Source organism: Lutjanus erythropterus, chromosome 18 (assembly GCF_056507025.1).
Source record: "Lutjanus erythropterus isolate fLutEry1 chromosome 18, fLutEry1.hap2, whole genome shotgun sequence".
Classification (NCBI taxonomy): Eukaryota; Metazoa; Chordata; class Actinopteri; order Lutjaniformes; family Lutjanidae; genus Lutjanus; species Lutjanus erythropterus.
In genome coordinates this window covers 5509811-5535179 of record NC_139334.1, presented here as the reverse complement: position 1 = coordinate 5535179, position 25369 = coordinate 5509811, and the positions used below count along the sequence as shown (strand labels likewise).

The following is a 25369-nucleotide window of genomic DNA, read 5'->3' as shown; positions in this document are numbered from 1 at the left end:
GTAATCAACTTGAGCTGCACTGCTGTCTCCATAATAATATGCCAAACGCACCCTGTAAAATTTCCCATCCCTGCCTCTGCCTCTCTGTGCTGCCTGTGCTTTCAGCCCCACCACCAGTCTATCATCCACCTGCAGGCTGTGGCCAGGGTTTAAGATATTGGCTCATAATATCCAATATCTCTATGTAAACATATCTGCAGGGAGTAATGAGGTCGGAGCTCACGCACCAAACTCTGACTAAAATTTTACACTGAATATTATAATATTTTATTACAATATGATACTAATAGAATTCAATGGCAGGAAAAGGAGGAATCCGAAATGATCATGTCAGACTGTTATTAACTGTAATTGTTCAAATGTGCAGTAAAATAGGACTCCATCATAATGTATGCAGTGGTAACCGAATGTATATAATGATCTCATTTATGAACCATTTCCTCCTGGTTTCTCTGGATAAATTGTCTCACCCTGTAATGTCCTGGCTAACGTTTCCTCCTCTCTGTCCCTCCTCAGAGCGAGTTCTCCCTCTAGAGTTGTTACTGTTGGATCTTCTCCAGCAGTGGGGAGCCAGGAGGCCAGAGGTCAGCTTCTACCTCAGACACTGCCCCTCCTGGACACAAGGTACAGCAAAACAAGCACGCATACACGTTGAATCCACCCAAACAACTTCTATCAGATTGACATATATAACATTTTTGTTTCTGAGCACCATACACATGCCGAAAACACAGAAACACAGAGAGCCAGTGGTGTGTGTGAGGTTTAGAGGTGAGGTCAGGGGCTTGGTCAGTAATTAGCCAGATAAGATGATTAGAGTTACATAACATGGACAGAGCAAATGTGAAGGGGAGGGGGGGGGGGGGGCAGAGACAAGGACAGAAAAATGTGCGGTCTGCTGCACAAATGTCAGATGATTTTCTGCCAAAATAGCTGTTTGAATTCCTCGGCGCTTCAGAGAATTCAACTGTGAACTGAGTTCATCAACATTAAAATATGCATGTACCAGTTCACAGCTAAACCAAAACAGCCATGGCAAATGGTCGTCTTTCCTCTGTTCAAAGAAGAATGATTGCATGATTGTGTAATATTTGTGCATATTACTGCCCACAGTGTACAGCAGCAGGGTTTCTGCTTTAATACTGTCCCTGCATTGTAGCACTGGTGTGTTTTTGTGTGTGTGTGTGTGTGTGCTCCCTGCAGGGACAGGACAACCTCACCACCTGCTGGTGCGTTCCCTTTTCTGCCCCCATTCATTAAAAACATCATTACCATTCATTAGAATCTCATTATTATCGTATGCTTGTGAACTGTGAAGATTATTCTGAATAATAAATTAATCATAACACTTTTTTAGCCAGATTTTTTTCAACTTGGCTGAGTCATAGAAGCCATAAATGCTTCCCTATGTGTGTGTTTTGATTGTTTATTATAATATCTGAGCTTTAGTATCTGTATCTAAACATTTATTTAGGCCTTTATGTTACATCTGTTCTCATTTCTGTCAAATGTTCTGGCAGCAATGAACAGATTTTAGTTTCTATTCCTGTCATTTTCCATCCAGTCACAGTTCATATGGCAGCAGATCTGTAATAGGTTTAGGAGCAGCAGGATAAGATCTAGAGGAAGATAAAGAGAAAAAGAGCAGCGGTTCCTGCAGGCAGCCACCTGCTGTGGAGAGAGGAGACTGCTTTTCCCCTGTTCTTCCTGTTTCCAGCAGCAGAATGTAATACAGATGTGGCTTTGATAGGAATAATTGCCAGCCTGCATACAGCTGTCAATACATTTGAATTTAGAGGTGGTCACATCATCAGTGGTTATGAGGGACTGGCTGGTTTGCTGCCAGCTTGTTTTTGGCTCTTCACCTGTTCTCATAAAGCAGCTTCTTAAAGTAGCCAACAGCGCAGCACATCATCCTAATGGATTAGCGTCTCCCAGGCTAATTTACAATGGTGTGGACACGAGTCACATGACTTGGACTCGAGTCAGACTTGTGTCACAGATTTGATGAGTTTAGGCTCGACTTGATAAAATCAAAAAAGACTTGCAAATTGGATTGGACCGTAACACCAATGACCCGTGACGTCAATCAGTCCTGAGCCTTTTCACTTGAAAAGACTTGATACTCTCCTCCTATGTTTAAAAAGTTTTCCCTTCATTTCCTGGTCAGCGAATGTTAACGATATTCATTCCCAGCTAGTCGACACTTAATTCCCCATATCCACTATTTTAACCAATCCAGCATCATCCAATCAAGTTTCTGGAGAGACTCATGAAGAACCAATGTTATGTTACTGGCCTCCAGCTGGAAAAAATGATACTGAAAATGATTTTGTTTGCGTTCAAAAAAAAAAAAAAAAGAAAAAAAGATTTGCATAATGCAAAATGTCAATCAGAGAAAACACCAACTTCCATATTTGACATTTGGAGTAAGTCGAGGCTCTTTTATTTAAATGTCAGTAATTTGGTGAAGAGACTCTGGATGGTCGGTCTTGACATATTTTCTCTCACATTACCATGAAAAATATAAAAGCAAAAGCAGTTTAAATTGAGTTAAAGTCTCACAAAACTTACTACTAATGTGCATGAAACATACTATAGAGATAACAGTGCAAAATATGTTTCAAAATGTGCACATGTAAATATGTGGTGGCTGCACTCTGCAAAGGTACAGGGTTTTGTTACTCTTGACAAAACATAAATCTAACTTCATCAAAATGTCATAATGTCCTAACATTCTCAACATAAAGTCCACAACGTACCTGAAAAATGGGAAATATTCATGGGAGAGAATGTTACTGTAATGAGGAAGATACAGTGATTTCTCCTGGTAGAAGCATCAGATCAGATTAAGACTACTCTGTAGATCACTGGTTAACACTGTTAAATCTTAAATTAAACAATCAAGAAGGAAGTAAAAAGATCATGAATTTGCTGTATTTTTAAATTAGACTGTGACTCTATTTTATTGTATTTATTTTTAAGTTTTCACACAAAACAATGACTTGACCTCATCTGCCCTCTGTGGTTTATTGAAGGTGCCTTTTTGAGTTTGCAAACATCACCTTCCTCTTAAAAAACTTGCACCGCTCTCCTCCACCACCAAATAATCAGCCCTGTAATGGAGAGTGAAATGTTCTTATTGGGATGGAGCAGAGGTAATTAATTAGTCATAAGTGAATCCTGGCTCACCATAGCTAATTATGATCTATTTTCTCCCTGCATCCATAAATTAATGTTGATTATTTTAGCACACTGTTTTAACTGTCATAGTGTGGCAGATTCCCGGTATGTAATTACATAAGTGCTAAATTGAATATAAGTACTGTTTAAAGTTCTCTGTTGATTGTAAGACACCGTTTCATCTGCTCAACTGGATGTTAAGCACTGCATTAACTGCTCTATTGACTGGAGGTGAGACTCAGAGCTGGCTAGGATTAGCCCAGATTGGACCTGTCTGGTCTTAGTAGAATTAAAACCAGTGATGCTATTTATAGATTATAGACAGAGCAAAAGATGGAGCAAGAAATAGATATGATGGGGGGAGATTCCTCTTTATCCACTTATAATTTAATGTGTTGGCATTTCTTTTAAATGTTCTTTTAGATATTTTTGATCTTGTGTTACATATAGCCGGTGCAGAATCAGTCTTGCTGCAACACCGTGTCCTCTGTATTTTAGTGCTGTTATAACAGGAAAGGTGCCAACAACATCTTTGGTGTCCTTATGTAGGAACAACTGAGTGTAAATAAGGACAGTGCTAACAAGGATACACACACACTTTAAACACCAGAAAACGGAGTAAAATACTGAAACAAGAACATGAATGTTATGAAAAATAGCAAAAGGTATCCATCATAATATTATATTTTCATACCACACGAAAATATGAAAATGTGATGGTAATAGTGATTTATTTGCAGTATAATGGTAGAGAAAGTGAATTTTCACACCCTAATGCCTGTTCATTTATCTTTGATATTACACACACACACACAAATTAGTGATAATTAAGGCCAAGGCCCACTCTCCCTGTACATCAGTGTGTGTGTTAGTCACATGTTAAGCAGTCTACCTGGCCAAAAAAAACTCATCTCCTCCCTGTCCCTTTCATTTTTCTTTCCTTCAATATCTCTGCTCAGATCTCTTTTCATTGTTCATTTATATGCAGGAAGTCAGCAGCCTTTGGAGCAGAGCTGGACCACAGAAGCAACAGAGGGTGCTAATGACAGGGTAGGTGGACACACACACACACACACACACACACACACACACACACGCACACACATTGGAGCTGGGCTGGGCTCAGGGTACAGGACAGGCTGTGTTATGCATCTCTAATTAGCTCCGTCTCAACATCCAGGATCTACTGTGCATGGTGCATATAAAATCTTGACACTACAGCACATAATGACATTGTTTAAAGCTTCGGTTCATTTCCAACACCTACAGAATTCTTCAGTGGTCTGTGGTGAAGGTGGGACTGATTGCACACGACTGGACAATGTGTGCATAGAACCAATCCCAGTGTTTGTTTGCATTAACGTCTGGGTATAAAAACCTCTGCACAAACACAATTTCATGGCAGGACAATGTTGAATGTTTTTTTTTTTTGTCACGTGTTTTAGAGCATGAGAAAGATCAGATACAAATTCCAGCATATTCTAGCCCCTGAAAAAACAATATTAATCAAAATTCTGGTAAAATACGCTTTTTTGCTTTCCTTGCTGGAGTTGGATAAGAGGACGGATTCCGCATTCATACCTGTTCTTTAAATGTGAAGCTACAACAAAGATATGGTTAGCCTAGCTTAGCATAAAGACTGAAAACTAAGGGAAACAGCTAGCCTGCCTCTGTTTAAAGGTGAAAAACACCTGCCTTCAAAGTAACCCCCATTTAATACACAGCCTGTTGATGTTACATCTCAGTTTTTGTACGGACGAAACAAACAGAGGAGTTTTTCTTTGCTACTATTGCCAAGTGCTTGCTCATGGTGGGAATTGAATTGGTGAGATACCTTCTGTTATGATTTGGTGCTATAGACATAAAATTCACTTGACTTGACTAGATATAATGTGTTAAGAGGTGCTGGGTGGATGATTTTTTTTAACCTTTTCCCCCCATTTCCCAAAATATAAAAATTTTCCTTTTAAGTTGTGACATTTGGCAGACTAAATATAAAGTGTTGGATTGTTTGTCACTAATAAAAAATCAGCCCAGACCCCCATCAGACAATGGTGTTTGGATCTTTAAATATCCTTGAACGAGGCTCATTTAATTTACAGAAGTCAAATTAAACATTACGCGTGTTTTGTTGTGTGTGTGTGAGTATTCACATTTACTATAAAAAAGTGTGTGCACATTAGTGTGTATTTGTCTGTGTGTAGTCTAGAGGATTAGCCCACGGATTAGTGACAGTGATGATTATAGTTCTCTACCAGTAAGAACCATGTGAAAACACACACACACACGCACACGCACACACACAGAGTCACGTATATACCCCATATGTACTGTAGTATTTACTGTACATGTTTTTAAAGACAGAGAGAAAAAGACATACATTGGGATTCAGCCTTTTGTTACTATGCTGACTATGACTGCCGTTAGCTAACCATGTTTTGTTTAGCTAGCTAATTCTATCCTGTTATGTTCCCTCCAAAATAATGAGTCACATTGTAAAAAGAGCAGCTGATCTCATGCTAGCAGCGTTTTATTTGTCACTAACAGCTATTTTCAACCATGTTGGCTTTTGTATTTGATCCCAGACTAGACACCAGCTTTATACATGTTGGCTAGGCCTCGGTTAGCCAGTCAGCAGCCATGTTTGTGTGAGTGTATTTGTGATGGTCAGTCTGCTGGTTAGTCAGCCACTGTCTATGTGTATGTAGGGGTGTGTGTGTGTGTGTGTGTGCCTGCCTGTGTTGGTCAGTCAGTGAAGGTAGGATTAGCTTGGTCCCATGACATAACCAGGCTAAGAGGATTGTTAGCTAGCCAAACAGCTCCTCCTCCTCCTCCTCCTTCCTCTTCTCTTCCTCTCACCTCACGCACTCCTTCACAGTTGTCTTGAGGTGTTCGTCTTTCTTCGTCCTCTACCTTTTGCACTCCGTTTTGAGCAGAAACAAAGAGTTTGAGGCAAGGCAGGAGCGTGGGGGTGAGTTCTGGAAATCTTCTTTTCTGTGGGTGTTTGTATGAGTGTGTGCATGAGCACATGAGCAAAGCAGAAGAAGCTCAAAAAAGTGTGTTTCTGCTTTACACTTTCTATCCACCTTACACTTTTTTTGGCTTCTCCTCACATCAGCTTCTCATACATAAGAGAACACCTGAAAAACTGGGAATAAGAGTGAAAGTAGAGGTGACTTTGAAATGTGTTTTTCACCGTGTCTAAGTGTGCTTTACTTTCTTTTCCCTTTAAGTTTCTCAAAGATGTTCTTTGACTTTATTCACGATCCAAGCTACACACACACACACTCACACACACACACACACTCACACACACACACACAAACTGCATGACAAGCACGTTGTCTGTGTCATGTGTCAGGGTGGGTCTCTTGCCATGTGTTTCAGAGTGTGTGCGTGTTGGTGTCAGAGAATCAGAGCGCAGAGTGAGTTTAGGTCAGTGTGGTCTGCTGCATCTTTTGAAAACTGGACACTGTGTGCAAGCAAGGTGTGTCCTCATTGTCCATGTGTGTTTGGCCCTGACAGTGTTATTTTGTCTATGTGTGTGTGAGTGTGTGTGTGTTACCTTTAGGGATGCATGACTGCAAGTCAGGGTGTGACTCTGGCCTCTATATAATCATATCCAAAACCTCTCACTCACACTCACACACACAGACACACCCACAAGATGATGTTTCTTCCCACAGAATGATGTAAACATGACAGGGCTGACAGTTGTGTGTGTGTGTGTGTTTGTGAGAGAGAGGAGATTTTTTAGTGTACAGCAATTTGTTGTTCATTCCTCTTCTCAATACTAATGTCATTACTCACTGCTGAAAAATGTATTTTTAATCTAACTTAAATGACTAAGAAATTCAGGATAAGCCAGTCTTCCTGCTCGGCTTTAAACATGAAACCAGACTGTGTTGATGTCATTCTTTTACTCAGAAAAAGTAGAAGCTATACTTTACACTTTTTATAGCTGTACAATTCCAGTTCAGAGTGAAATATCTTAATGGATTGGCTTGGCTTTTTACACAGGTATTAATGATCCCTAAAGGATGAATCCCAGTTATGTGGTCATCATGTTATCATCTACATTACCTTTAAATAAAATTTCAAATTTTTCCAGCTGACAGATTTTAGAGCCAGGTCATTGTGAAATACATGTGAACATGGGCATATGAGACTCAGAATAACTGATAGCTTATGAGGAAATGAACATGAGTTGTTATTTTTGTGCTTTAAACTGCTCAAATTGTAAAAATATTTCATGGAAATTTTTCAATTTGCCAAGACAGAAACACCATTGCATAATTATCTATTAGCATCTTCTGATCTAGTCAGAGCCCCTTTGATTTTGCTCATACATTTGTGAGGAATAAAAGCTCATTTTAAAGTACAGCTCACAAAGTTGCTGTGTGTTTATGGTTATGATTTCTAATAATGATTTATGCAGAATTTACACAAGCTCCATGATTGATGCTTCCATGATAATTTTGACCTCTTTATAGTTTCTCTGTGACAGCTGATCAATAGAGGTGGCAGACTGGTGGTTTTGGATGAATATCCAGGATGAGGGCGACTTCTATGCTCTTAATTTGTGCAGACAAACAGCACGAGTTTCATAATTTCATACATGCTGACAATAAAAAATGCTAACATTGCCTGTATGAGGGGGGCTTCTTTGCTCTTAACCTGTGCTACATATTTATGTTCTGACATCATCTGTGTCAGGGCCCCACTCATAGTTAATTTTCTCACTTTGCCATTTCGTAGTGCAATGCGACGTGCCATGTAGCTAGCTAGAACTTCGAAGTTTTGCCACTTACAAATCTACCTCTAAAAAGTTATTTTAGTGGTTTCCAGCAAATTGTTTGTGAAAGGGAAACTTGTCTGGGACATTTCCAACACTAAACTAAGATGGCAACCAAGATGGTCAATAGTATACCTGCTAACACTCAGCATGTTAGCATTGTCTTGTTACATGTTGTTCGAAACCCCAAAAGACTAAGAAAGTCTTGCTGGATCAAAAGCTAGGTTGTCTGGAAGCCCGTTATGCAAAAAACAAGCATCCGTTGCTCCGAAAGCCCATTGCGGAAGTTTGTCTGCAACAGACAGCCTATTAAGGGCAAAGTCCCTGTGGATTCAGCACCATGGACAGAGCCAGCAGTCACTGACCTAACAACTTCAGGGAGAGTGTATTTTCAGAGCAATAGGCCTTTGGAGCAGTGGTTCGGGTTAAGTGTGTTAGTTATGTCAGTTGACTTATGTGCGCAAGTTTGGAGCAATGGGCGCTTTTGGGGGGATAGCAGGCAGTTGGACAAATGGGCCTTTGATCCAAGGTAGCATTTTTCGGACCAGTGGCGTACTGCTACTCTTAGCATGACTGTCGACTCCTAGCCTTGTTTAATAATCTCATATCTTCATATTAATGATATTCTTTCTTGAAACAAGCAAACGAAAGAAGCCGAGGTGGGTTTTCATATGACTTGATATCTGTACAGTAAAATTACAGAGGGATTTTACACACCTCTTGTTGCTCCACACTGTTGTGTTTCAGACAGTGAAGAGGAGCTCTGTTTTCCTCTGGTGTGTGTGGGCTGGACCAGTCAAACAGCAGTCCTCTCCCAACATTCCCTCCTTCTCCTCCCCAAGTCGGCGTCCTATAAACCTCGCCCCTAAGCTCAGGCCGACCACAGGGACTGTCACACGTTTCGAGTTAACACACGCACGCGCACACACATTATTGTTGATCCAACTGCGTCAACCAACCCTCCCAGCTGTGCACGCAAGCACTGCTGAGGGATATATTAAGAAGTTAGGTGTGTATTTGCGTGTGTGTTTGTGTGCTCTTGACCAAGCACACATGTCAGGGGTTGTGTTGACATAAATTAAGATGAATATTTTCACTGTATATAATCACCAGAAATCCCTCTGGGGGTTATATGATAGTCTTTAGGGACAATAATAGAAGTTGATGCTATGGTAAAATCTTTGTCTTTGTCTTTTTTTGGTGCTAAATTCTGCTGTTGCTGTTCATTGTTTTGCCAAAGGACACTCTCAGGACTCAGGACACATGTCCGTTGATGGACAAGCTGTCTGTGGTGGGGTTCAGAGATGTGACCTTTCAGCTGCGGGATGGTTGCTGTATCCAGCAGGCCACCCTGCTGTGTGAACGCTAGTCGCCGGAGCGGTTCTGATAACACAGGTTTCCCCTTCGGTCCGGCCAGGGCTGCAGGAATGTCTGAAGGTTGTTATTGTAGATTAGGAGGAATATTTTTACTGGAGGCGTACAGCAGATGGGAAGGGGATGGGTTTCACTGCTGATGAGACCTATGATCAGAACAACGTGTCTATGTGTGTGTGCTAGCATATGTGTGCATAACTCTGAGAACATACACACTGTTGGGAAATGTAATACTCGCACACTGAGAAGGTCAAATATCCCCCATGTGCTTCAGATTATAACCATGATCAGAACATATGTGAAAGAGCCACAAAGACCAGCAAGCAGCAACAACATGAGATGGCTGTGGTTCGCATTATAATGTAGTTGTTCTGAATGACTGCTTGTTAGCACTTTTCTCACTTTTTATAGTTCTATTAAAGTTACTTGAACTTTTAAAGTGCCAAAACAGTGCCTGAACTGAAGTACAAAATGATGATTGATGACATTAAAGAAAGGCTTATCCATTTCTGAGGCCTAACTATCAGCAGTTTAAGTATACTTAAACATATCAAAACACTTGCATAATAAATAAAACCTAACCAAACTATAATAATTCAGTATGACTAAATAACAGTTGCAGTACTAATAACAGCAAAATAAATATTGTATTCTTGGTATGCTGCAAAAGTTCAGTTTCAAATTTCAGCAATTCTTTTGCCAACCTGAGAAAAGGCTGCAGTCATCATCATCATCAGTGATCTTCCCATCATAGACATAAATGTTGGCACACTGCCAGCAGATGTGCTTGGCACGGGGTCACACAAGCAGTTGAGCATGCACCCCCCCCCCCGGTTTCAAGTGTATCCCCATACGTCACCAGATGCCCCACCCATTTACACGCAACTGTTTTTAAACAGCTGGTCCACGGCCCGCCCAGTGTTGGAATCCTTTCAAGTGAAACACAGCCTCGTGTTAAAAAACTCAAGTCTGGCATTTTAACTGTGTTTAAGGAGAATTGGAGAGAGTTTTCTGTGAACTGTTATGTGTTTAACCAGCACTGATGGTACTGAGAATTTGCTACCGAAAAGCCCGTAAGCAGCTCTAACAGTGTTGCCAAATTTGACTTCAACAAATAGGAATATGCCCCAGTTGTCAAAAAAGTAGGCCAATTTTTTATTTGTTCATTTTTATTTTCTATTTTTTGCTTTGGTTTGGAGGATTTTCTTTGTCCATTGTGAAGTGAGATAGAATGATATTCTGTTAGAAAACACCTTCATGACCACTACTGGTTATACAAGGTGGTTCTACGAAGGAATTTGGCTGAATATGGGTGTCGGAAAAGTGTTCATGAGACGTGTGCCTCGGGTCTTCTGTTTTATTAGTAGGCTTCAGTGTTTAGACGAACCCAAAACCATGCTTACCTTGTCACAGTTTTATTCAGCACAATAAAGTCTTCTTTTTAGATGAACAAAGGGAAGCTTTCATAAGGCTTTCATCAGAGCTATTTTAATGGGACGGAAAAAAATGAAATGACATGAGTGAATGTTGTGTGGTCGAGTCTATCCAACTCAGTGCCCTGTGAATCTCAGAATACAGTTAATCTTAATAACATGGCTAAGGTCCAGATTTTGATCAATTAGATTACTGTAATGGTTACATCCTGTTGTGAAGTGAGTTGTGAACTAAAAAACTTAGAAAGTAGAGGGTTAGTTCCTCTCCTTCTGGTGGACCATCACAGGACCTCCAGAAAAAATGGTAATATAATAATATTGAATTGTGCCATGAATTACACATATGATGTTTGTCCATTCAAAAGATATGTTTGTAAGTCAAGAAAGTTGCTCAGCATATTCAGACTTGTCCTATTTAGACGATATTTAGGCACAAAGGCATGTCCAGCTTCACTTTGCTGTTTGAACAGCACATAATCTGGGTGCAAAGTAAGGTGCCGAGGGATTGTTTTTAGTTTAACTTTTTATTAATTATAAATGTGTTTTGGGTGTAACATGAATGAAAGCAATCAGAACATCGTCTCCCATTCCCTTTAAGAGAGCCAGGTGCACTTGAATGATGGACTCAGCAAGTTGGAGAAGCTGAAATGAGCCACTTGTGATGCACTGTGTTTAATGAGCTGGTCAGGCAGGCCGGTTCATAAAATTTATATAAAATTAACATTGTGATTAATAACGGCTGGGATGCAGGTGGATGAGATAAGATGGAACATGTTCCCTGTTCTAACAGTGAGTGTGCACAGAAGGATGACTGCTGTGACATTACAGCGCACATGGAAACCCTACTGTTGTACATTAATTATTGAAAAGCTTCTCTGATCATTAAAGTCAATTATTAAGGACAATATATCACACAATAAAGAAATCACATCAACATCATTTAAGCGATGGTTTAACAATCAGAGGCCTCAGTTTTGTTTCTATGTGCACAAAAGGACAGTGCAGCAAATAATAATAATAACTAATCTGTAGATATAGACAGTCAGGACAGAAGAATCTCTCCAGAGGAAATCATTTTTTAGACAGCTCTGATCAAAATAATAATTTAATAATTTAATATATTAATAATTTAATTTCATCCACTATATATCAGAATATGATTTTTTATGACCCATGGTTTAACTGCAGTGCCTTAGAAGCAGAGTATGTGTGTTGTGAACCCACCTTTGTAGTCTCATCTTACTGTCTTACTGCCTTAAGATGCGCCTGACAACGTCTCATTTTAAGACCAACACACCCGTGGGCGCACAGATGGGCACAAGTACATTTGCTTCTTACACAACATGGACACTGGAGAAAATGACAGCTGCGTCAGTCAGAAAATAGCACTGATAACTGCGCTGTGCGCCACAGAAGATAGAACCCATAGTCATTTTCACCTCCTCTCTGTACCACCATGGTTCCCAAGAAGAACCTGCATTCTTTTTGTTCCAACTCTGAATCAGCGTTTGGGGTTTCAAACCAATTTATTGTTCAAAATTAGGTTTGCAAACCAGAATGCTGCTGGTTCCATGTTGGTGGAAAAGGACTAATGGAGAACACTGGAAGGAGAGGAAATACTAACAGTGAATAGCGATTGTGCAAAGTGATAAATCACTCAAATTTCATCCATGATGTGCAGGGAAAGCAATGATGATTTTGATGTGTTTGATTCATCTTAGAGCTGTTGTCCGAATAAATACAACAGTTCCTGCTCAATTTGAATGTTTTTCCTTTGATGAGCTGCCAAATTTCCCCAAAAGTCAAAATTTTAATGAATATTGATGTCCTTTTGTGCTGTAAATATTGTATTAAGGGCCTGAGTCCAAATCTAAAGGGAACTTGAAAACTTGATTAGTTCGAACATCAGCTTCAGCTTTAAAAGCTTAATGAGTATTACTGAAATGTCACAAAATTTCAATACTACTGCTACTATTAATACATTATATTTAATACTAAGAATACCACTTTTAATAGTCCTGTATTTTCTGTTTGTAAATGTTCAGCCAACACACACACAAAGCCCACTCAGTCACAGATGCCTTCACGCAGAACAGCAGCACTGGCAGAAACCAGTGTGTGTGTGTGTGTGTGTGTGCGTGTGTGTGTCTTTATCTGTGTGAGACAGATGTGTGTTGGGAAAATCTGTGACGCAGCAGTTAAGTCACATGTGTGTGTGTGTTGCAGAGAGTGAAAAAGAGAGAACCAGAGGAAAAAGAGGAGGACGATATGTTGCACCAGGAGTCAGCTGTTACTCTAGTGTTTGTGTCTGTGCGCGCACATGCACGTCGTGTGCACGTGTGTGTGTTGCTGGGCGCGTCTGGCAGGAATGTGTGCCACGAGACCGCTGTGCATGCTGCCCCGGCTGTTAATCTGCCATCATCATCGCCATCATCATCATCATCTTCCTCATAACACACACATCTGGAGCCGGAGACAGAGGTTGATTGAGAGCGGTTATAGTGCCCCATCAGGCTGTGGTGCAGTGATTTCCCTTCTGAGAGAAAGTGGGAGAAAGAAAGAGGGAGGCGTGAGGGGGGAGAAGAGGGGATGTCGCTGCAGCAAAAAGCCAGCTGCAGAGAGGGATGACAAGGAAGGAGAGGAAGAGAGATGAAGGGATGCAGATAGAGAAAGAGACGGAGGATTAAGAAAGATGGAAACAAAAGGGTAGAGGGAGATCTAGAGAGATGAAGAGAGGTGTAAGAAGAGAATCATTCTGATAAAGAAAGATGGAAGGATGGAAAAAAGGGGAAAGTAATAAAAAAGGATGGAGGTGATGATTTTAGAGGTTTCCATGTTTGTTTACTGTAGTAATTGAATGCAGTGCCACATTAGTGGGCTTTACACGTCATATGAGAACACACCAATACTGGAGAGAGTGTATGAGAGAGAAAGAGGTGCGGGGGGGGTGGGGGGTGGAGGGAGGGAGCGTGGGCAGAGCGATAGAGGGAAGAGAGTGCCGTAAATCACAGCACATCACCGGGGCGGACGAGAGAGAAAGTTGTGATAAGGATCGCTCTCGTTTCCTCAAGCTTTCCTCTTTCAAGCCTCTGGCAGCATTTTCCTATCTGAAACCATTAAAGGTTCCGCTGTTTTCACTGAGCGGCTGTGAGGATGGAGTGGAATGAGGTGGATTTGGTGCAGGAATTCACTGTTGAAGGACAATGCAGCAAAATTAAAGTCCGCTCCTGCAGGATCACATGGGACAGCCTGCAGGTAAATACAGCACAGCGGGAGGCTGATAGAAACTGCATGTTAATGTAAGCTGGGGGGCAAACAGCAGCGGCGCAGGCTGCAGGATGTTGTACAGAGTGTTTAACAGCGTGAGCAGCAGAATACATGACGCTGATTTGAAGTGTTAGGCGAACTAGTAACTTTTCAGTAGCTGTAGGATGCATGTCATCATTAAAAAGATAGACAGGAGCTAGGGGATTTAAACTTTATTGACAGATAATTCCAGGACAGCAATGTCTCATCACTGGCTACACTGTTTTGACTGATAAGTGATCTTCAGTCCAACTGATGGAAATCTTCCACATTAAGGCTTTTAAGCAAGCAAGCCAGTAAGATTGTCGAGGATATTTACAATGAAAATAGTGTGTATCAGCTTCACAAAGCCACATATATGTATAAATGTTATCTTTTTAGGTTGATGACGAAGCTGTTTCTGGTGGCCAGTAATGTAGTTTTTAAAGCTCCAAGAATCAAGGATTCATTAGTTGGAGTTTGAGACTCAGGTTCAGTGGAGGGTTCCTCTAAAATGTGTTTACTCACTTTTTTAATTAATCTTTTTAACTCAAGTTTATAGAAGCAAAAAAGCAATGAATTCATATCTCTTAAAGACTTAATCTGGAAAAACATCTGTCCAAATTTAAATAGTCTGAATTCCCTTCTGTTATTCTCTCATGGTCATTTCAAGCGTTGCAACTTCAGGAGCTTGATTTTAAATGTGTTTTTTAGGCTTTGCAAATTTAAAGATGTGACACAAATGACAGGAAATTGATTCCAATATCAAAGAAGAACTGTATTTAAGTTGCTCAAAATTTCATTTTTGGATCAAAAAATCAAGTTGGTTGAAAAAAATGAGTTTGCTGAAATAGGAATGAAATTGGACACCAGAACCCAAAATTCAAGATGTAAATAAAACTTTAAAACATCTGGGCTACCGAGGAGGGCTCAGACCTTTGTCCGATCAGGTTACACTGCCAGTCATGTGAGCTAAAAAAAAGAAATTAAGATGAGTTAACACAAAACACGGACACTAATATGCCATAAATTCAGTTAAAATCTTAACATTAAAGGTCCAGTGTGTAAGAATTAGGAATATAATGTTCATAAGTATGTTTGCATTTGTGCATAAACACCTGAAAATAAGAACCGTTGTTTAGCTGCTTACAGAATTCAAAATATTGTGGCTGTTCTTTGCTTCAATACAGCTACATCTACAAAGGAACGAGGTGCCCCCCCTTGGTTTACTTGCTTAGTTTTGCTGTATTCCTGGATGCGTATGGGATCATGATTATGTTATTTGATCCCAGAGACCCTCAAAAATTTAGTTGAGATAGCCTATGGCTGTTTGATGTAAGTTCAGGAGACACCACATGCATCAAAAAGGTCTGTCCGATGGCATTTAATCATTTTTGCACCATGCGAGAGTGGGAAAAATTGTAAAATCCAATGATGTGATCTCCCTTAGATAACTAATAACTAATGCAGTATTTTTCATTTCCATCCCCTGAATCTGTTCTCCCCCCTGGGAAGGCCTGCCTCCCACTTTGAAAACTGCCCTCTAATGATCACTGTCAGGAGTTCCTGTTCTACTAATCTCTATTTCTGCATCGCTGCGTACAAGGATCATAATCATCCTGGCACTGTGTGGGCTCCTTTAAGGTGACACTACTGGACCTGAGTGCATTAGCAGGAGATCAGTTTGTATCTGCAGACTCTTCATAATGCACATCAGAATGAGGATCTGCAGAATCCCAGCAGGTCAGCAGTTAGCTGATGACATATGGCACCACTGACTGGAAAACCAGGGTAATGTGCATAATGTCACCGTCTCAAACATGATGTAGTCTACATTATGTTGAAAAACTGCGTGTCTGCATTATGTTTTTAAGAATTATGTAAGTCGGCCTGAAGGCAGTGATGCCGTCTATAGCACAGTGTGGCTATCAGTGTCATTAATCACTGGTACTGATAGCATAGAGCTAATGGTGCCAGAGTTAGAGCTTCCACTCCCTGAGTCGCTATATGGACGATGGGTTTAATTTATTTCACTGATGTCATATCTAAGAATTGCCATAACCGTCGGGGCTCAGTTGAGGGTAATGGACTTTTTCATCAGCTCCTCCCTGAGCCATGGCACTAAAGTCCCCCCTCGAGATATGAGAAGGTTTTTTTTTTCCAACATTTAACCAAATTGAAACTTGCAATCCTTGGTCGCTTTGAGACCATTTATCTCTCATCTCTGGAAGAAATTGAGTTTTGAATGAAGTCCCCCTGATGTTGTTCAAGCCCTTAAACTTTAAGGTCTAGACCCCTTAAGTCCCAGTGACTACAGGCCTCTATAAATATCTCCAGCTTCCATCTTAAACTGTGTGAGAGCTCAGTACAGAAAGCTGAAGTAACTAACCAAGTTTATCAAGGTTTTGATGAAAGTTCTGTTTTTTACAGAAAACAGTTTTACTTTTAGTGCAAAATAAAATATTTTGACAATGTGTGAGTCTTATTTCTGGGGCGTTATTTTTGAAGTTTTTATGTGATTTTCAAATGGATTTTTTCATTGCACGGTATACCAAATTCCAGTGTATTGAGGGTTGCCAGTGAACTGTTACAGAGATCTCAAAACATACAAAAATAAATAAGATACTCTATGTATTATTATTATTATTAAAAAATAGTGAAAAACAGTGATCACTGTTTCTTGTGATGTCCTTAAATGTCTTATTTTGTCCACAACTCAAAGACTGTCAGAGAAGACTAATGAAACCAGAAAATATTCACTTTTGAAATCAATGCAATTTTGGCATTATTTCTTAAAACGTGACTCAAAACTGTCAATCAGTTATCAGAATAGTTGATAATTAATCAATTAATCGACCAAATGTTGCAGCTCTACTCAACAGCACAGGCCGTCCAATACAACAGCATCAATAAGAAGACCTGTAGTCGGAGCTGCTGGCTTTACATGTCTGATGACGTTTGATCAGCCAGTGTTTGACAGCCAAACATAGTACACTGTAGTACACTTTAGGCGATGGACCTTTTTATCCCGAAATCCATATTTTTGTTCATTTATATAATTTTAGTGTTTAAAGACAGATGAAAAAGCTTTTACAGTCACACAGCGACATTATTCTACAACAGTTTTCACTGTGATTCATATAAAATACACATAACAGTCCTAATAATTCGTCTCATAATGACTCCTAAAATGGCAGATACTTGTATTCTAGGTGTCAGTCTGGATTGTGAGTCAAATGAAACTGTGAGCCTGTTTGAGGTCATTTGGTTGTGTAGTAATATGTTTTAATCCCATTTAGCAACTACGTTTTTTTAGCATTGGTCTCAGCTGAGTTGGCCTGAACTGTAGTGAATTAACACATCATCCAATAAGCTATTCTGATAATTTTACATCATACTTTGTCATTCACACATTTTTGCTGACATTTAAGGCATGGTGTGATAGTCTATTATGCACTGTATTGTATTCTACTCTACATTTAGACCTACAACAATTAGTTGATCAATAATGGATTAATCGTTCATCAATCAGGATTTTCTGCTTTTCTGTCATTTGTGATAGTAAATGAAGAGTCTTTGGGTTTTGAACTTTTGTTTGGACAAAAAAAGACATTGGAAGATGTTACTTTGGGCTCAGGAAAATTCTAACAGTTCTAACAATTTTTTGGCATTTTTCAGACCAAATGATTAATCGATTAATCGTGAAAAATGGTAAAATTAATCAGTAATGAAAATAAGAGTAAAGAGTAGAGAGAGCAGTGTAGAGCTGCATGTTAACAGCATGTTTATGGTGTAACTTTGTAGTCACTCGTTTAGAAAGTAACCCAAGCATATTTTGAGGGAGGGTCACTTTTTTTTTGCATTGTCTGGCTTTGCTGCATACTGAAAGTCAATGTACCAGACCAGGTGCAGACTGTGTGTGTGTGTGTGTGTGTGTGTGTGTGTGTGTGTGTGTGTGTGTGTGTGTGTGTGTGTGTGTCCATGAATGAACATACACAATAGCAGGATGTGGCTGGGCAGAAATCTTCCACTGTTGTCTGCTAAAGCCATTTCTATCCCCTCACCCCACCCAAAGCCACCCCCCTTTACACACATTACAATCATTGAAATGTTTGTTCTGAAGAACATCCACTAACACATGACAAGTTGTTCTGGTGTGTGCCTGGGTCGATAAAACAATAAAATACGGGACAAATGATCAGCGTGATGAGGTTTTTTTTCCAGCTGATGTTGATGTTTGTATGAGAAGAGAGGATTCTGACTATTTCCCCCTGAACCAATCCTATAATTCTGTCACTCTGCCAAGGCCACCAGCTGCTAGCCTAATAACATTTCTGTAGCCCGCTGAAGGTGCTCTATGACCTAAAGTGTGAGGTGATATGTGTGCAGCTGTGCGCTGTAGCCTAGCATTTATCTCCTGTCACTGTTTTCATCTTGTCAGTCCTGAACTCAGTGGTGTGTAATGGATGGAAACAGTGATGAGAGATGCACAGGGGAAAACACACTGTAATAATATATGTAACTTTATGTGCGTGTTCTTGTGTGTGTGCAGGTTCCCCGTGTGGAGCTGACCCTCTCTGAGCTCCAGGAAATGGCCACAAGACAACAACAACAAATAGAGGCTCAGCAACAGATGTTGGTCGCCAAGGTAACTCACGCACACACACACACACACACACACACACACTCACACGGAGCTGTTGGATGGATTGCCTGTCAGTTAGTGTAAGGTTATCTACATTAGAGTCTGTCTGAAAAGGTCGGCTTTGAGGCCCCAGGAGCTACGGCCTTGGAGGAATTCTTGTGTGTGTGTGTGTGTGTGTGTGTGTGTGTGTGTGTGTGTGTGTGTGTGTGTGTGTGTGTGTGTGTGTGTGTGTGTGTGTGTGCGTGTGTGCGTGTAAGGATCAAGGGCTCATACGTCTTCCTTGGAAACAGGACATGTGATCCAGGTCAGGGTTTAAGGACAGGCAGGAAAGAACAACTGCAACTGTGAGCCAGTAGAGCACCATTCACTTCCACGTTTTGTGTGTAACAACTAGAGCTTGACTGATATGTCAGCTTACTCATATTATCGGCCCAATATTGGCTTATCACAGTTATCGATCTATATCAGTATCACATTAGAGCCTGACTGATACTTGATTTTTATGGCTAATGTCAGTTTATCAATATCAGCCAATATTCTTCATACAGAATATACTATTCAGAATGCAAAGGAGGCAGGAAATATATGCGTCTATGTGTATATATCTTGAAAAATGATCAGAAAAATCAGAAAATGCTGCATTAAAAGCTTCACATTGGCTTATATAGAACAACATTTATGTCGATATAAACAATGATACAGAAACCGATACTGGACCAATAATATCAGTTGGCCAATATATCAGTCAGGCTCAAGTGAAACAGATATGAAAGTCAGTCATTAATCAATTAATCGCCCTTAAGAGTTTAATCAATCAAAAATGTATTTGCTGATAATCAATGGCCTAGACTGCATCTCATTTGACGTTGTTTTGTCTCAAGGAGCCATTTGTTAAGTAGGAAAACTTAAACTTACACTTAGAATGAGAGTTAAGGAAAATGCACAAAATCTGCAACTGTAAGTTAAACTATAAAATATCCTGCCTGCCTTAGATTCTGTGTGTTATATTCTGTATAATGAAAATCAGCAAATATTTAGATATTGGAATTTTCGGTTCGGCTCTTGTTTCAACACTGTGTGTGTGTGTGTGTGTGTGTGTGACAGAGAGAGACACACACATCCTGGTTGTTCCCACAGTAGGAAGTGTCCTTTGAGTTGAGAGGAAATGAGGTCATCAGGGAGCCGCAGCTGCTGGGAAGCTGAAGCAGAGTTGTACTCCAGGAAAGAGTCTGAAAGGCGAGCCAAAAAAAAAAAAAAAAAATCAGATTCTTTTAATTTGTTTAAGTCTCTCCGTATATTTGATAAAATGTCTGTTTAGTCTAAAGTGACTAAAAATGCTTTCAGCAGGGAACAGTTTTCAACCACCGACTTTGATTTGGCCAATTTGGGTTTTTTCAAGGCTGACTGTGGCTCTGATGTTTTTATCTGGCAACTTTCTGCTGATATTCAGCACTTTTAAAAGCAGCAATTTCCCTGCTACATGACAGGGATGAAGTGTTTCCTTCCAGTGTGCAAGTGTTGAAGTATTTCCTTATCTTGCAGTTTCCATCCTCTTTACATTAATATAATACAACATGGATTGATGACTTCCTGGACAGAGAGAGTCCTAAACACAGCTACTGGCACCTACTACACGCACTTGAAACAAGCTACTGTTATGTAATGTGTTATTAGTGTGCATGTGTGAATGTGTATGTGTGTGTGTGTGTGTGTATGTGTGTGTGTGTGTGTGTGTGTGTGTGTGTGTGTGTGTGTGTGTGTGTGTGTGTGTGTGTGTGTGTTTCCAGTGAATGATGGGAGGCTTCTTGCCAACATTCCATTTCGCTCTTCCTCTCTGTGTGTGTGTGTGTGTGTGTGTGTGTGTGTGTGTGTGTGTATTCAGAGAGACACACAGGTCAGCTGTACTACGTGCCAGCACGATACAGAGAGAGGTGTAAACTGCCTTCGTCAGCATCACACACGACAGCCCTCTCTTCTCTCTCTCTCTCTCTCTCTCTGTCTGTTTATTGCTCCTCTCCAGGATTTTTGCTATATTATTTTTGCTATTTCATAACTATATTAGTAATTTCTTTTAACTTTTACATTACATGGTGAAAAGGTGGCGGGGTGATGCTGTATGATAAAATTTGACATTTTCAGTGTTATGTATGGAAGTCAAGGTGCTAATAAGGGCTCATTAGGACAATACTGCACGCTATTCACCTCAGAGCTAGTCTGTCATCACTGTATTGCCTTAAATATCATTGCTTCAGCATGGTGTTAAATCATGAAGAAATAGGCCTAAGTGATAATGCTTTTAAAACATAATAGACATTTTTCACAGCAGCCATATTGACATGACATGACATGAGTAAACACAGGTGTTACCAATGATAATAATTCAGGTCCTGTACCATTTAGTGGAGCAGAGCATTTTCCAGCAAACTAACAAGCACAATAGCAGCACCCTTGTCAGCTTGATGAATGTGAAGCAGTTGAAGTTGACTACATCCATCACTCTAGTAAAGAGTTGACTGAGAAAATAGGTTTTCACTGTCTTTAAGTGAGAGGCACCATTTGTTTAGTTTATTTGATTTATAAAAGGACAATGTGTAATGACTTTGATCATTTACAAGAAATGAAAACATGGTTGCACCAGATTTGGCGAAACACAAATTTCCATCTGTATTCCTACACATAACATGTTAGAGGATGAGAGGAGAAGGAGGTGGCCTTTTCCATTTTTGAGTAAGGAGCTAGTTATTATGGGTTGTAACAAACAAACGCACAAAAATAAAGTGTTTTATGCTGAGAGAAATGCTTTTAGCAACTGTGCAAAAAAAATCTCCTCACATTTTTTCCCTTGTAGGAGCAGAGACTGCGGTATCTTCACCAGGGAGGCAGAGCTAACCAGGCACAGACACAGGTGGGGTCCATATGACTGTCTGTCTGTCTTCTATCAGTCTTTAAAAAATCTTCAGTAGGAGGCACAAGAACATATTTAAGGTTGAAACCCTTCACCTTTCAGGTTACATACTGTCGGGTGGTCAGTCACCACTCTTTTTTGCAGGTCAACCCAGAAGTTAGCTTCGCCTAGATTTATTGGTGAAAACCCAACTAAAAAATGTCTCTGCTATAATCTATAAAGTTCACTAATTGCCATCTGTTAAGTGAATCTGTATAATTTGAGTACAGGAAGATAACTTTAAAATATAACCTGTTTATTCAACTCAAGTTATGGAAACACAGTTAATTTACTTTCATCAGCTTTCAAAAGCTGGCTGAAAATTAGATGAAAATGCGAATGGTTGTTTAGCCTGTGTCTTCTCTTCTGTCTCTCTTGTTTAGTCAGAAGCTGAGAAGCTGCAGCGGCTGAAGGAGCGGGTGGAGACTCAGGAAGCCAAGCTGAAGAAGATCCGAGCTATGAGAGGACAAGTGGACTACAGTAAACTGATCAACGGGAACCTCTGTAAGCCTGAACATGCTTAGCACACTGCCGATGATGACTGTGGATTACAGGCACTGCAACTTATGACTACATATTAATAGTATATTAGTAAATAGTGACAAAGTCGTGTTGCTACAACACGGGGAAGCCTGTGCAAAAATGCATTTAGCTTAATTATAAAATATATATATATATATTTTATGTTTAAAGCGTGCTTGAAAAGTGCTGACAGACAATGATAAATGAACTTTGTATGTTAACGTGAGATGATGAGAGACCATAAAACAGAGCATTACAGTAATCTACAGGCAATGGTTTTCAGCAACAGATGGTGACAAGAACGATCTTATTTTTGCGATACTGTGACAGTGAAAGCATTAAGTTTTGGTGATATTATTCATATGTGACACGAGAGGCTGTCAAATGAGACGCCAGAAGTTTCAGACAAGAGAGGATGGAGAGACTGGAGTGATATCAGTAGTTAAGTTTAGATTGCTTACTTTATTTATTGTAGAGACAGGTCCTAACAGAATGGTCTTTGTTTTAGAGTAGTTGAGTTTTAAAAAGTTGTGCTCAAGCATGCAGACAGGAGGAGCCAGTGAGTCACATTAGGCTTTGTTGATACTGAAATTTGTGTAAATCATAAGCAGAGAATTGAGATCCTAGTCCATATTTCCTGATGATTTGACCAGCAGCAGCAGCAGCAAAATAACAGTGGACCCATAACAGAGACTTGTGGGACTCCTTGTGATCTGTGTTAAGGTTAAAGGTGACCATTTGAACTTAAATGTCATGGTCACTGTGTCCTTTCCAAAAGTAGTAGGACTGAGAAGCTAAGAAAATATAATATCTGACATAGACCATATGTCTTTTTTAATTTTGGTAAATTTTGATGTACAGCATCATTCCTCCACCCTCTCCTGGTTTGTGTCTCCAGCTGCAGAGATCGACCATGTCAGCAGCCTGTTTCAGGAGAAGCAGGCGGAGCTGCAGTCTGCTGTGGTCCGGGTCGACCAGGTAACATGGAGGGCTGAGTGAGGTTACGCTATAACAGTCGAAATCAAGCAAAAGAGCTGTTAATATACGTTCTTTCTACGTGGTTTACCAGTTGACCCAGCAATTGGAAGATTTGAGGAGAGGACGCCTTCAGCTACACTCTGCACCAGCTCAAGGAACACTCACTGGGTCCCAGGGTGCACCCACGGGTCAGAAAGGATCACCACTGTCTGGTCCTGCAGCCCTTGAACTGAGGAAACTCTACCAAGAGCTGCAGGTAAATTATACGTCTTCATAATCTCCTTTGTTCGAGAAATGATCACATTAAAGTTCTTTTGGATGGAAATGGTCACAGAATGGAGTGTACAAGACTCGTAACTCTGTGTTTCAGGCTCGTAACCGTCATAACCTGGAGCAGAGTAGCAAGTTGGCCCAGAGCAAAGAGCTGCTGAACAAGAGGAACGCCCAGGTGACGGTGATGGATCAGCGCATCGGAGACCTGAGAGAACGACTGCATAAGAAGAGAGCAGAAGTACACAACATAACTCTTATTATAGTTTGTTTGTCACTGTAAAGCCCAATTCATCCATGACATTAACTCTTAGTCCACACAAATGATATGAAAACTTAATGTTCGCTTAACACAAACACTGTAAAAGCAATAAAGCCAGTAGTTCCATCTTAAGTTACTAATGTTAGCTAAACACTAGCTAACTAGGTAGCTAAACTATATCAGTCGTTAGCTCACTAAATATGTCTGATAGCTAATGTTTGCAAAACTTAACATGTGACTATACGGCACTTTTAGAGGTCCCTAGCAAGGAAAGAGTTCACCATGGTTCTAAAGGGGGCAGGACTAAAGAAGGTTCTGTTAGTTCAAGACCAGTTCACAGTACATACACTGTGCACTTAGCATATATTATGAAAGCTGAAAGAACAAAAAAATATTGTAAAAATATGTACTTTATGTTAATTATGCTCAGTAAAACAAATATTTTGTGCTCACTTAACGAAACAAAAGCACATTATTACAACAAGGGTTGTGCTTTTATGCTGAATACAAAAATATTTTGCTTTCTTACACTGAAACTGCAGCAGTTCCCTGTATTTTTGCCAACTAACTGTCTTGTACACACAATGAAGTAAAAACAAGTCAAAGCGGCAATGTTTTTTAGAGTGAAGACACAGGAAATCTTTTTTTTTGTAATGTCCACAAGTCTGACTGCACAGTTCTTGGTTCAAATTTATATTTAAAGTTTACTGAACATTTGTTTAATAAAAATCAAATATGACTTTAAATCAATTATTCAACATATAATCAGCTAACTTACATTTTAAGTTGAAACATTAAAAGTTACAGTGCACATTGTTTTCATTTCTCTTGAAGGATACTTTAGGTCTAATTCTGTCCATCTATCTCTGCACCCCTTCAGTTGAGTCGTATGAACGGAGGAGGCCTGTCCTCCCCTCAGACCTCTTCCCATCCAGGCGGGGGAGTTTCGGGTCGAGTAGCGGCCGTCTGTCCCTACATCCAGGTTCCAGCGGAGGGGAGGCAGGAGGCGGGATACCCCATGCCAGCTGACCCACCACCCAAACCCACCCCTCTCAGCCACATCCGTTCCCTCTCAGGTCAGTGGACATTTTTGTTTTGGTAGATATCTTTTAACACTGTACAAGAGTTAGATCAGTTAGTTCTCTGTCTTTCACTTCAGAGCTGCACTGTCTTGTTTCTCTGTCTAACTTTCTGTCCATTTCCTTTTCCTGTCTGTTGGATCCTATTCCTTTCCCTTATTTGTTGTTGTTATCGTAAATGTGATGTGTTCATGTCCTTGGTGGTTTTGTGATTATTATTTTGACCCCTTATTGATGTTGTGGTGGTTGTGACTGTTTTGTGACACCGTTCTGATGTCATTGTGATGATGTTCGTGTTGATGTTGTTGTCGGTGGTTGTCACTGTTGTGGTTGGTGTCTTGTCGTGGTGGGTGTGGCCATACAGAGGAGGACAGGAGTGGCATCAGGAAGCCTCCCAGCCAATGGAAAGTGTCAGATTTAGACATCGTCCTGTCACAGCCCACTGAGACATGGGAGGGACCTCGGTCCCCTCAGGGGGGCGACAGTAACAACAGTGAGTCCCTGGAGGGTGCGAGAGAAACTTACTCACAACTAGTTCCATTGGTGGTAGATTAGCAACACCTGCTTCCTCACTCCTTCATCTGCACCTTAAGGTGTAG

General features: G+C 40.3%; 1 protein-coding gene across 6 annotated transcripts in view; it reads left to right on the top strand.

The window, feature by feature from the left end:
- The window catches only part of LOC146310491 (apoptosis-stimulating of p53 protein 1-like), a 58075-nt gene that overhangs the window by 17762 nt on the left and 14944 nt on the right, over window positions 1-25369 (top strand). For 3 of the 6 annotated variants that reach the window (XM_084742095.1, XM_084742094.1, XM_084742091.1), the window contains exons 3-12: window positions 517-624; window positions 4172-4233; window positions 18623-18718; window positions 21564-21620; window positions 22043-22163; window positions 23080-23159; window positions 23251-23415; window positions 23530-23670; window positions 24572-24767; window positions 25135-25278. In XM_084742095.1, coding sequence (XP_084598221.1) covers window positions 517-624; window positions 4172-4233; window positions 18623-18718; window positions 21564-21620; window positions 22043-22163; window positions 23080-23159; window positions 23251-23415; window positions 23530-23670; window positions 24572-24767; window positions 25135-25278 — 1170 coding nt within the window. Of the gene's footprint in view, window positions 1-516; window positions 625-4171; window positions 4234-6037; window positions 6155-18622; window positions 18719-21563; window positions 21621-22042; window positions 22164-23079; window positions 23160-23250; window positions 23416-23529; window positions 23671-24571; window positions 24768-25134; window positions 25279-25369 lie in introns of those variants that run through there. The other 3 variants (XM_084742092.1, XM_084742096.1, XM_084742097.1) reach the window with 3 other exon arrangements.